This window comes from Scyliorhinus canicula, chromosome 10 (genome assembly GCF_902713615.1).
Source record: "Scyliorhinus canicula chromosome 10, sScyCan1.1, whole genome shotgun sequence".
Lineage (NCBI taxonomy): Eukaryota > Metazoa > Chordata > Chondrichthyes > Carcharhiniformes > Scyliorhinidae > Scyliorhinus > Scyliorhinus canicula.
The window spans coordinates 172,137,057-172,147,497 of NC_052155.1; the positions used below are offsets into that span (position 1 = coordinate 172,137,057).

The 10,441-nt window shown below is 48.7% G+C and overlaps 1 protein-coding gene across 6 annotated transcripts in view; it reads left to right on the forward strand.

The window, feature by feature from the left end:
* The window catches only part of LOC119972781 (arf-GAP with SH3 domain, ANK repeat and PH domain-containing protein 1-like), a 363,380-nt gene that overhangs the window by 22,865 nt on the left and 330,074 nt on the right, over positions 1-10,441 (forward strand). For all 6 annotated transcript variants that reach the window (XM_038810147.1, XM_038810150.1, XM_038810143.1 and 3 more), the window contains exon 3: positions 8,471-8,597. In XM_038810147.1, coding sequence (XP_038666075.1) covers positions 8,471-8,597 — 127 coding nt within the window. The remainder of the gene's footprint in view (positions 1-8,470; positions 8,598-10,441) is intronic.

The following is a 10,441-nucleotide window of genomic DNA, read 5'->3' on the forward strand; positions in this document are numbered from 1 at the left end:
ATCTGTCAGGATATCACAAGTATGCGAGCAGAAGCAGAGAGGCTGAACAATTCAGAGAGGTGGCAGTGGCATTTGGCCATCACCATGTACATTTTTAGTCGTGCAGCTGATTATAGTGGTGTAGAAATGAAAGCAGTGAGAATTTAAGTTTGCAGCTTCAATGCCTAGATCATAATAATACAAATGCAACAAAATCCGTTCCTTTATCACAACAGATTGAGTATTAATGGAGTAATTAGCTTTCCATGTGGTAAAGAGGTTAGTCTTGCCCATACATTTTTTAATGCTCAATTTTTATTTTATTAGAGAAATATATTCACTTTAATGGACAGTTTGCTGCAGAGAAAATGACAGGAAACAATATGGACCACTGCAGATACTCTCTTCCCCATACAATTGAGTGAGGCGTATAGAAAAATATCTTATCGTACATGCAAAGATGGCAAGATTTCAGGAAATAATGGAAATTGAAAATGTGTCCATCTTGCAGCTTAAAATAAACCAGAGTACAAACAAAGCAAAGAAGCTAATACGTCAATAACAAACATTTATGTTTTGCAAGCCACAATGTTTCAATATTTCATCATTCACAAAACAGGTTTTCCATCAGATTTATTAATGTTTTAACCTCTTTCTGTGTAATCGTTATCACTCTGGTCCCAAAGCTTTCTATTCTGAAATCAGCTGTTTTGCGGGGGTGGGGGTGGGGGGGGGCAGGGTCTTTCCTTATTAAGCTTCCTTTGGTGCAACATGAAACTGGCCTCTTCAACAGAGGAAACAGCGCAGAATCACCATAAACAATTCCTTGTGGCTCATTGATCTCAACTGGCTTTAGTTTACCAGTAAATATATTTCAACTGTGGTGAGAAATGGAGTTGATCGCATAAATTGATTGAATCACAATTATGTGGCAATCTTGAAATTTATTGCTGGTATACCTACTTCATGTTAATTGCATTTGTGTGATAAGCCACGGTGCAAAAGATGAAGCAAATCAAACGTCTGTTTCAGAATAGAACAGTTTTTTTTCAAAAATAAAACCTACGGAAGGGAGATAAATATTTTGCTGCAAAATCTTGAGGAACTGATTGTTTTCTGAAGTAGTCAGGACTCTGGTTGCTAATTGTGATTAAATGTGTTCCTGGTTGTTTAATCATCCAACATGCTCTCAATAGTTGTCCAACACATTCATCCTTGTGACCTACAGCCTATTACGCCAATGTAAAAACAAAAAGATGGATTGCCCAATTGGATAATGCTTGATTAGCAACCAAACATCCCTCTGCGACCATAAGACATAGAAACAGAATTAGGCCATTCGGCCCATCGAGTCTGCTCCGGCATTCAATCATGACTGATATTTTTCTCATCCCCATTCTCCTGCCTTCTCCCATAACCCCTGATCCCCTTATTAATCAGAAACCTATCTATCTCTGTCTTTAAAGACACTCAGTGATTTGGCCTCCACAGCCTACTGCGGCAAAGAGTTCCACAGATTCACCACCCTCTGGCTGAATAAATTCCTTCTCATCTCTGTTTTAAAGGATTGTCTCTTCAGTCTGAGATTGTTTCCTTTGCTTCTAATTTTTCCTACAAGTGGAAACATCCTCTCCACGTCCACTTACAAATGACCTCCAACATTGAGCTGAAAGCAGAATGTCACATTGAGAAAAAAAAAAATTGTGTCGAAGGAGGCCATTCAGCCTGTCGAGTTTTACAGCACAGAAAGAAGTCCTTCGGCCCATCGTGTCTGTGATGGCCATCAAGCGCCTATCCATCCTCATCCAATTTTTCCACACTTCACACGTAGCCTTGTATTCTATGACATTTCAAATGCTCATCTAAATGTTGCTTAAATGTTGTCAGGGTTCCCGCCCCTAACACCCTTTCAGGCATTGAATTCCAGATTCCCACCTCCCCGAGTGAAAATGTTAGTCCACAAATTTCCTCTAAATCTCCTGCCTGTTACCTTAACTCTGTGCCCCTGGTTATTGATCCCTAATGTAAACGTTTCTTCCTATCTACCCTATCTTATGTCCCTCATAATTTTGTACATCACAATCAGCTCCCTGCTCAGATTTCTCTGCTCGAAGGAGATCATCCCTAGCATAACCAGCCTCTCTTTGTAGCCGAAACACTCCAGCTCAGGCAACATCCTGGTGCATCTCGTCTGCACCCTTTCTACTGCAATCATATCCTTCCTCTAGTGTGGCGACCAGAACTGCAGACAGTACTCTATCTGTGGCCTAATCAATGTTTTATACAGCTCCATCATAACCTTCCTGCTCATATGCCTTCTTAACCACCTTATCTACCTGCCCTGCTGTCTTCAGAGATCTTTGGACATGCGCACCAAAGTCTCTCTGGTCCTCTGTACTTGTTAGCATCCTACCATTCATTGCGTATTCCCTTGCCTTGTTAGTCCTCCCAAAATGCATCACCTCACACTTTTCAGGATTAAATTCCATTTGTCACTGTTCTGCCCATCCGACCAGCCCATCTATAACGCCCTGTAATTTAAGGCTTCCTCCTCGTTATTTACCACCCCACCAATTTTTGCGTCATCTGCAAACTTACTGATCATACCCCCTACATTTCCGTCTGGATCATTAATGTACATTCAAACAGCAAGGGACCCAGAACCTATTCCTGCGATACACCACTGGACACAGGCATCTAGTCACAAAAGCAACTTTCAACCATCATCCTCTGCCTCCTGCCAGTAAGCCTTTGTGGATCCAATTTGCAATATCGTTATAGATCCCATGGGCTCGTACTTCCTGATCAGTATCCCATACGGGGTCTTGTCAAAAGCCTTACTAAATGTAAACTACATCAATTCCACTGCCCTTATCTACATACCTAGTCACCTCCTCGAAAAATTCAATCAAATTTGTTGGACATGATCTCCCCTTGGTAAAGCTATGCCACCTATCCTTGATTAACCCTTGCCTTTCCAAATGGAGATGAATTCTGTCCCTCAAAACTCTCTTCAATAATTTCCCTACCATCGATGTTAAACTCACTGGCCTGTATTTATATGTTTTTTTTAACCCTACTTCCCTTTGTGAATAATGGTACCATGTTAGCTGTCCTCCAGTCCTCTGGCCAGAGAGAATTTAAAATGTTGTGTCAGAGCCCCTGCAATCTGCTCCCTTGCTTCCCACAGCAGCCGGGGATACATCTCACCCGGGCCTGGGGGTTTAGCCACTTGTAAGCCCACAAAAGGGGGCAGCATGGTAGCACAAGTGGATAGCACTGTGGCTTCACAGCGCCAGGGTCCCAGGTTCGATTCCCGCTTGGGTCACTGTCTGTGCGGAGTCTGCACGTTCTCCCTGTGTCTGCGTGGGTTTCCTCCGGGTGCTCCGGTTTCCTCCCACAGTCCAAAGATGTGCAGGTTAGGTGGATTGGCCATGATAAATTGCCCTTTGTGACCAAAATGGTTAGGAGAGGTTATTGGGTTCTGGGGATAGGGTGGAAGTGAGGGCTTAAGTGGGTCGGTGCAGACTGGATGGGCTGAATGGCCTCCTTCTGCACTGTATGTTCTATGTTCTTAAAACCCCTAATACCTCTTCCCTCTCATTGCTAATCTGTTTAATTATATCATAGTCCCCGTCCCTGCTTTCGTTACTGACATCATCCTTATCCATTGTGAACCCAAGTCCAAAATATTCATTTAATAATTCACCATCATGGCTACATTGCCTGAAAAAGAGTTATCCAGTCTAATCTCACAAAGGAGGGAAGAGTTATCCGGAGTGGAGGCAGGAAAATAGGGTTAAAGCCACAATCCGATCAGCCAGGACCTTATTGGGTGATGGTGCAGACCCAATGGGCCAAATATCCTACTCCTGCTCCTATTTCTGATGACCTTATTTCCAGCTCTTGGTCTCTGGATTATAGCACTTCATGCGCCTATCCATGTACGTTTTTTTCAAAATGTTTGGTTTCTGCTTCGACCGCCCATTGAGGCGGTGGTGTCCAGATCTCATCATCTTCAGGACGATAACACTTCAACACCCACTAATCCTTCTGCCAATTAAAATTTATGCTTCCTCGTTACTGATCTCTCTTTGCTCAGGGAAATGGGTCCTTTCTATCCACTCTAACTAGGCCCCTCAACATTTTATGCACTTCAATTAAATCCCCCCTCAGAATCTTTTGTGCTAAAGGAGTCAGCCCCAGCCTGTCTAATCTTTTTCCTTGCTAAAATTCTCTATCAAACTGGCAATGTCTTTTCAAATCTCCTCTATGCCCTCCTAGTGCAATCACTTCCTTTTTGTATTTTGTTTTCATTTTTAATTACATTTAATTGAAAGGTTATAATATTTCATAAAAAAACTAATTGCAGGTCACCACCCAATACCAAAATCAATATTTATTATTTTAAAAGACACATTAGAAATATTAGATGATGGCTTTCATTTGTAACATTCTCCTTGGTACCCAGATAAAGTGATTGTGTACATCATTTAGGTTTAATATTAGCTTTCAGAAAATGTTATATGCATGCAAAAATCAAGATATCAACAAGGTAAATCAGTGAGATGCAATTAAGGCTGTTAACCTGCCAGGAATCAAATTGCACGGGATTCCCAGTCATGAATTTCAAGTTAATTAAAAATATTGTGAGAGATTGAGAGATCAGACTCCAATCCAGAGAGAATGCTACCCCATGCATTATTGCAAAACGAAACAATAAAGAAAAGTGCAAAGAAAATCACATTTCTGGAGAGCGATAGAGTAGCATTTGTGGTCTGTGTCAAAGGATATTCAGTGTGCCCGAAGGGAGACAAAATGTCCTTCACAGTGCAGGTGAGAAGGGTGCATCCAAACGCGCAAGAAGCAGACATATTTGGAAGCTGTTTAAAGCGAGAGAGATTCAAGGAGAATTGACAGCTTGCATGAGAGATAATGTTTCCAGTATTGCTGAGTTGACTTTGGTAGAATATTGGCTGCAGCCTTTCTTTTAATGACATACTTCAAAGAAGCTCTTGGTAATGATGTAAAAGTGCAGCAATGACAGTCTGCAACTTGATAGGATGTCAGCAGATCATATGGAGCTTCCTGCCTGCTAAATGGAGTAGGGAGGCAGGCACCATGAACCTAATCCTAAGTCTGCGTAAACAAATGTGTTTTTAATTAGTTACATTTTTAGGCCCAGAGTTCCACAACAAGTGGAGCAAAATATTTCTGCTTTTTCTGATGTTTACATGAGAAATATTCAGACCGACCTGTTGAAAAAAAATAAAATAAATGAAGTTCAGTTGTGCATTCACCATGAGGGAGAGATGGAAAACCAGGGGTTCAGACATTGGGAGAAGTGGTGGCGTTGTGTACTGTCACTGGATGGGTAATCCAGAAACCCAGGCTGACAGTGAAATTTGAATTTAACTTTTCAAAAAAATTAGGAAGTCTACTGATGACCATGAAACCATTGTCAATTGTCATGTAAAGCCATCTGGTTCACTATGCCCTGCCCTTTAGGGAAGGAAATCTGTCATCCTTACCTGATATGTGACTCCAGATTCACAGCAATGTGCATGACTCTTAAATGTCCTCTGGAATGGCCACCGAGTTCAAGGGCAATAAATGTTGGTACAGTCAGTGACGTCCACCGCCCATCATTGAATTTTAATTTTTGTTTTCAGCGAAGTTAACAGGAATGGTCTGGTGCACCATTGCAGTTCAGCATTTTTAAAAAGGGAACAGTCCAGAAGAGCAAGCAGGCACCAGAGTAAACTGGGATGAGGGGTGCAGAAATAAGTTAAATTGGATGGAGAGGAATCACCAGTTTTGCGCATTTAGGAGCATGGGATGCGGTGGTGTAGTGGCATCGTCACTGGACTAGTAAACCAGAGGCCCAGAGTAATGTTCCGGCGACCCGGGTTTGAATCCTGCCACTGCAGATGGTGAAATTTCAATTCAGTAGAAATGTGTTATTAAAAGTCCAATGATGACCATGAAACCATTGTCGATTGTTGTAAAAACCCATCTAGTTCAGTAATGTCCTTTTGAAAAGAAGTCTGCCGTCCTTACCAGGTCTGGCCTACATGTGACTCCAGACCCACAGCAATAAGGTTGACTCTTAACTGCCCCCTCGAGGGCAATTAGGAATGGGCAATAAATGCTGGCACAACCTGTGATGCCCATGTCCTATGAACGAATAGAAAAAAAAGATTTATACACGGTAACAGCTAGATCCCTCTGCCCCAGGGTGACCAACTTTCACAAGTGAAATAAAGGGGCAACCTTTGCCATGGGGTTCTGTATAAGTGGGGGTGGGGGTCAGTACATGCTGCCGGATCTGTGTGAGTGGGGAGGGTGGGGAATTTTCCGGGGTTGTTGGAACACGCAATCAGGAGAGTTGATATTGCGCATGCGTGGTATTGGAAGCTCCTAATTATTGGACAAACATAGGGCAGCATGGTCGTGCAGTCGATAGCACTGCTGTCTCACTGCGCCGAGGTCCCAGGTTCGATCCCGGCTCTGGGTCACTGTCCGTGTGGAATTTGCACATTCTCCCCGTGTTTGCGTGGGTTTCACCCCACAACCTAAAGATGTGCGGGGTAGGTGGATTGGCCACGTTAAATTGCCCCTTAATGGGAAAAAAAATGATTGGGTGCTCTAAATTAAAAAAAAATATTGGACAAACATCATCCTGGCACCACGCAAGTTGCCTGGAACGCAAGAAAAGGGCACAAAAAGGGGACAATCCCGTAAAATAAGGCAAGGTTGGCAATCCTGTTCTGCTCCTGCAGCTCCTTTAGAATTGCACCTTTCACTTTAGATTGTCTCTCTGCGTTTCTCCTGCCAAAATGAATCACTTCACACTTCTCTGCATTAAATTTTGTAAGAGTCTTGGAGTTTTGCAGCACAAAGAGGCCCTCTGGCTCATCGTGTCAGCACTAGCCTTCAAGCACCTATTTCACCTGCCACCTGTCCCGCAGTCCTGCATATGTCCTTCTTAAGTTCTATACACTATGATTCCAAATTTTGTATCATCCACAAATTTTAAACTTGTACCCTCTACACTAAGGCTGCCATTTGTTTTTTAACAGCCAATGTTTTGGGGCACCCTTTCAATATGGTGGCCCATCTCTTGAGTTCAGTTTCCCAGTGATGAAGTGTGGGCTAAATCGGTGAGAAACTGCCCAGGATCCTGAAAAGTGACTAAGTGTTGTTAGGTAGTGGTGGGAAACTTGCCAGCAGGAAACTCACGGCAAAATCCACCACCAATGACATTTCAAAATGTTTCCGTTAGATCACACCCAATGTTTCTGGTGAAGACTTTCAGTGCAGAATGCAATCCGATCCCAGTCTCTGCCCAACCCCCCCCCCCCCCCCCGATTTTGGAGTGGTTAGCACGGGTGCCTCACAGCACCAGGGACTCAGGTTCAAATCCCGCCTCGGGGGAGTCTGTGTGGAGTTTGCATGTTCTCCTCCTCTGTGTTTTTTTCAGAGGGTCAGTGCAGACTCGATGGGCTGAATGGCCTCCTTCTGCACTGTAAGGATTGGATTGGATTTGTTTATTGGCACGTACCGAGGTACAGTGAAAAGTATTTTTCTGCGAGCCCCTCAACAGATCATTAACGACATGGGAAAAGGGAATAAACAAAAATCCATAATAGGGCAACACAAGATATACAATGTAACTACAGAAGCACCGGCATCAGGTGAAGCATACAGGGTGTAGTGTTAATGAGGTCAGTCCATAAAAGGGTCATTTAGGATTCTATGCATTTGGTACAAAGCTGATACTTCTGATTTTGGGAGAGGAGTTGTGTGACAAAGCAGACATATCCCACAGTGATTGGGGGAACAATCATTTTAAGTTGCGCATATTCAGTAAGTGAGGTTCCGGAACTTGACTGGGAAGAGAAAGAGGAAAACGAATTTTTAAAAAAACTCTGCTGAAGGTAAATGGAGGCAGAATGGTGTTGCTCTTGCCGACCCGCAGGCGCAGAGCACTTCCTTGTTTTGCCACGTGACCGGCATCTCTGGCGCGGGCGAGGCGGGGCGTCCTGGGTTTGGGGCGGGGCGAGAGGGAGCTTGCGGGGTGAGAGGGAGCTTGCGGGGTGGAGCGAGAGAGCTATGTGGGTGGGGCGAGGGCGCGCATGATGGGTGGGGCGAGAGGGCGCTTTTGGTGGGCGGGGCGAGAGGGTGCGCGTATGGTGGGCGGGGCGAGAGGGCGCGTAAGCGGCCAACCGCCAGCCTGTGCGAGACGCCAGACGCAAACCGACTGCCGAGCGCGAGCCGGCGACGCAGGACGCGCGTGCGCAGGATCAGCCCGGCTGCCGCCGTCGCCGCTTTGGAGCGTCCGTGCGAGCGCCACTGACTAATCTGCTCTCGTATTGTCTCTCTTCCCCCCCCCCCCCAACCCTCACCCTCCTTTCTTAATTTCAAACACACACCGTCCCAACATCAATCAACAACATCGCCGTCGCCTGGCTGGACCACCTCCGTGAAGGATGCCCGATCAAATCTCGGTGTCGGAGTTTATCGCCGAGACGACGGAAGATTACAACTCGCCGACCACGTCCAGCTTCACCACCAAACTGCTCAACTGCAGGAACACGGCGACTCTGCTGGAGGAGGTGAGGAGAGCAAACAATAAAAACACCCGGGACAGGAAGGGAGGGGGGAGAGAAGGGCAGCAATCTATCTGTGTCCCTGTCACACACCGCCCGTCGCATCCCCCCCCCCCCCCGGGGCCGCCGCCGAATCCCACCCCCGGCCCGCCGCAGCCTCCTCACCCGGCCCTCCGGCCCGGCCCCCCGCAGCCTCCCTCTCCAGCAGCAGGGTCTCTCTCCCCCCCCCCCCCCCCCCCCCTCCCCCCCCCAAGCAGGGACCCTCTCTCCCCGCCCGCCCGCAATGCGCGGCTCACATTTATATCCTCTTGTGTTTAATCTGCGTATTTTCCTCTTGCATAATTGAAGAGTGGAGTGGCGGAGCGAGTTGTGCCAGGAGATGCTGGCAGGCCAGCCGCTGGATGGGGCAGTTGTTGCATGTCTCTCTGGCAAAGCTGCTGAGCGAACCACCCCCTGCAAGCCAGGCACCGATCCTCCTTCCCTCCCTCCCGATCCTCCTTCCCTCCCTCCCTCCCGATCCTCCTTCCCTCCCTCCCGATCCTCCTTCCCTCCCTCCCTCCCGATCCTCCTTCCCTCCCTCCCTCCCGATCCTCCTTCCCTCCCTCCCTCCCGATCCTCCTTCCCTCCCTCCCTCCCGATCCTCCTTCCCTCCCTCCCTCCCGATCCTCCTTCCCTCCCGATCCTCCTTCCCTCCCGATCCTCCTTCCCTCCCTCCCTCCCTCCCGATCCTCCTTCCCTCCCTCCCTCCCGATCCTCCTTCCCTCCCTCCCTCCCGATCCTCCTTCCCTCCCTCCCTCCCGATCCTCCTTCCCTCCCTCCCTCCCGATCCTCCTTCCCTCCCTCCCTCCCGATCCTCCTTCCCTCCCTCCCTCCCTCCCTCCCTCCCGATCCTCCTTCCCTCCCTCCCTCCCTCCCGATCCTCCTTCCCTCCCTCCCTCCCGATCCTCCTTCCCTCCCTCCCTCCCTCCCGATCCTCCTTCCCTCCCTCCCTCCCTCCCGATCCTCCTTCCCTCCCTCCCTCCCTCCCTCCCGATCCTCCTTCCCTCCCTCCCTCCCGATCCTCCTTCCCTCCCTCCCTCCCTCCCGATCCTCCTTCCCTCCCTCCCTCCCTCCCGATCCTCCTTCCCTCCCTCCCTCCCGATCCTCCTTCCCTCCCTCCCTCCCGATCCTCCTTCCCTCCCTCCCTCCCGATCCTCCTTCCCTCCCTCCCTCCCGATCCTCCTTCCCTCCCTCCCTCCCTCCCGAACCTCCTTCCCTCCCTCCCTCCCTCCCTCCCGATCCTCCTTCCCTCCCGATCCTCCCTCCCTCCCTCCCGATCCTCCTTCCCTCCCTCCCGATCCTCCTTCCCTCCCTCCCGATCCTCCTTCCTCCCTCCCTCCCGATCCTCCTTCCCTCCCTCCCTCCCTCCCGATCCTCCTTCCCTCCCGATCCTCCTTCCCTGCCTCCCTCCCGATCCTCCTTCCCTGCCTCCCTCCCGATCCTCCTTCCCTCCCTCCCTCCCGATCCTCCTTCCCTGCCTCCCTCCCGATCCTCCTTCCCTGCCTCCTTCCCGATCCTCCTTCCCAGCCTCCCTCCCTCCCGATCCTCCTTCCCTGCCTCCCTCCCGATCCTCCTTCTCTTCCTCCCTCCCGATCCTCCTTCCCTCCCTCCCTCCCGATCCTCCTTCCCTCCCTCCCTCCCGATCCTCCTTCCCTCCCTCCCTCCCGATCCTCCTTCCCTCCCTCCCTCCCGATCCTCCTTCCCTCCCTCCCTCCCGATCCTCCTTCCCTCCTCCCTCCCTCCCGATCCTCCTTCCCTCCCTCCCTCCCGATCCTCCTTCCCTCCCTCCCTCCCTCCCTCCCTCCCTCCCT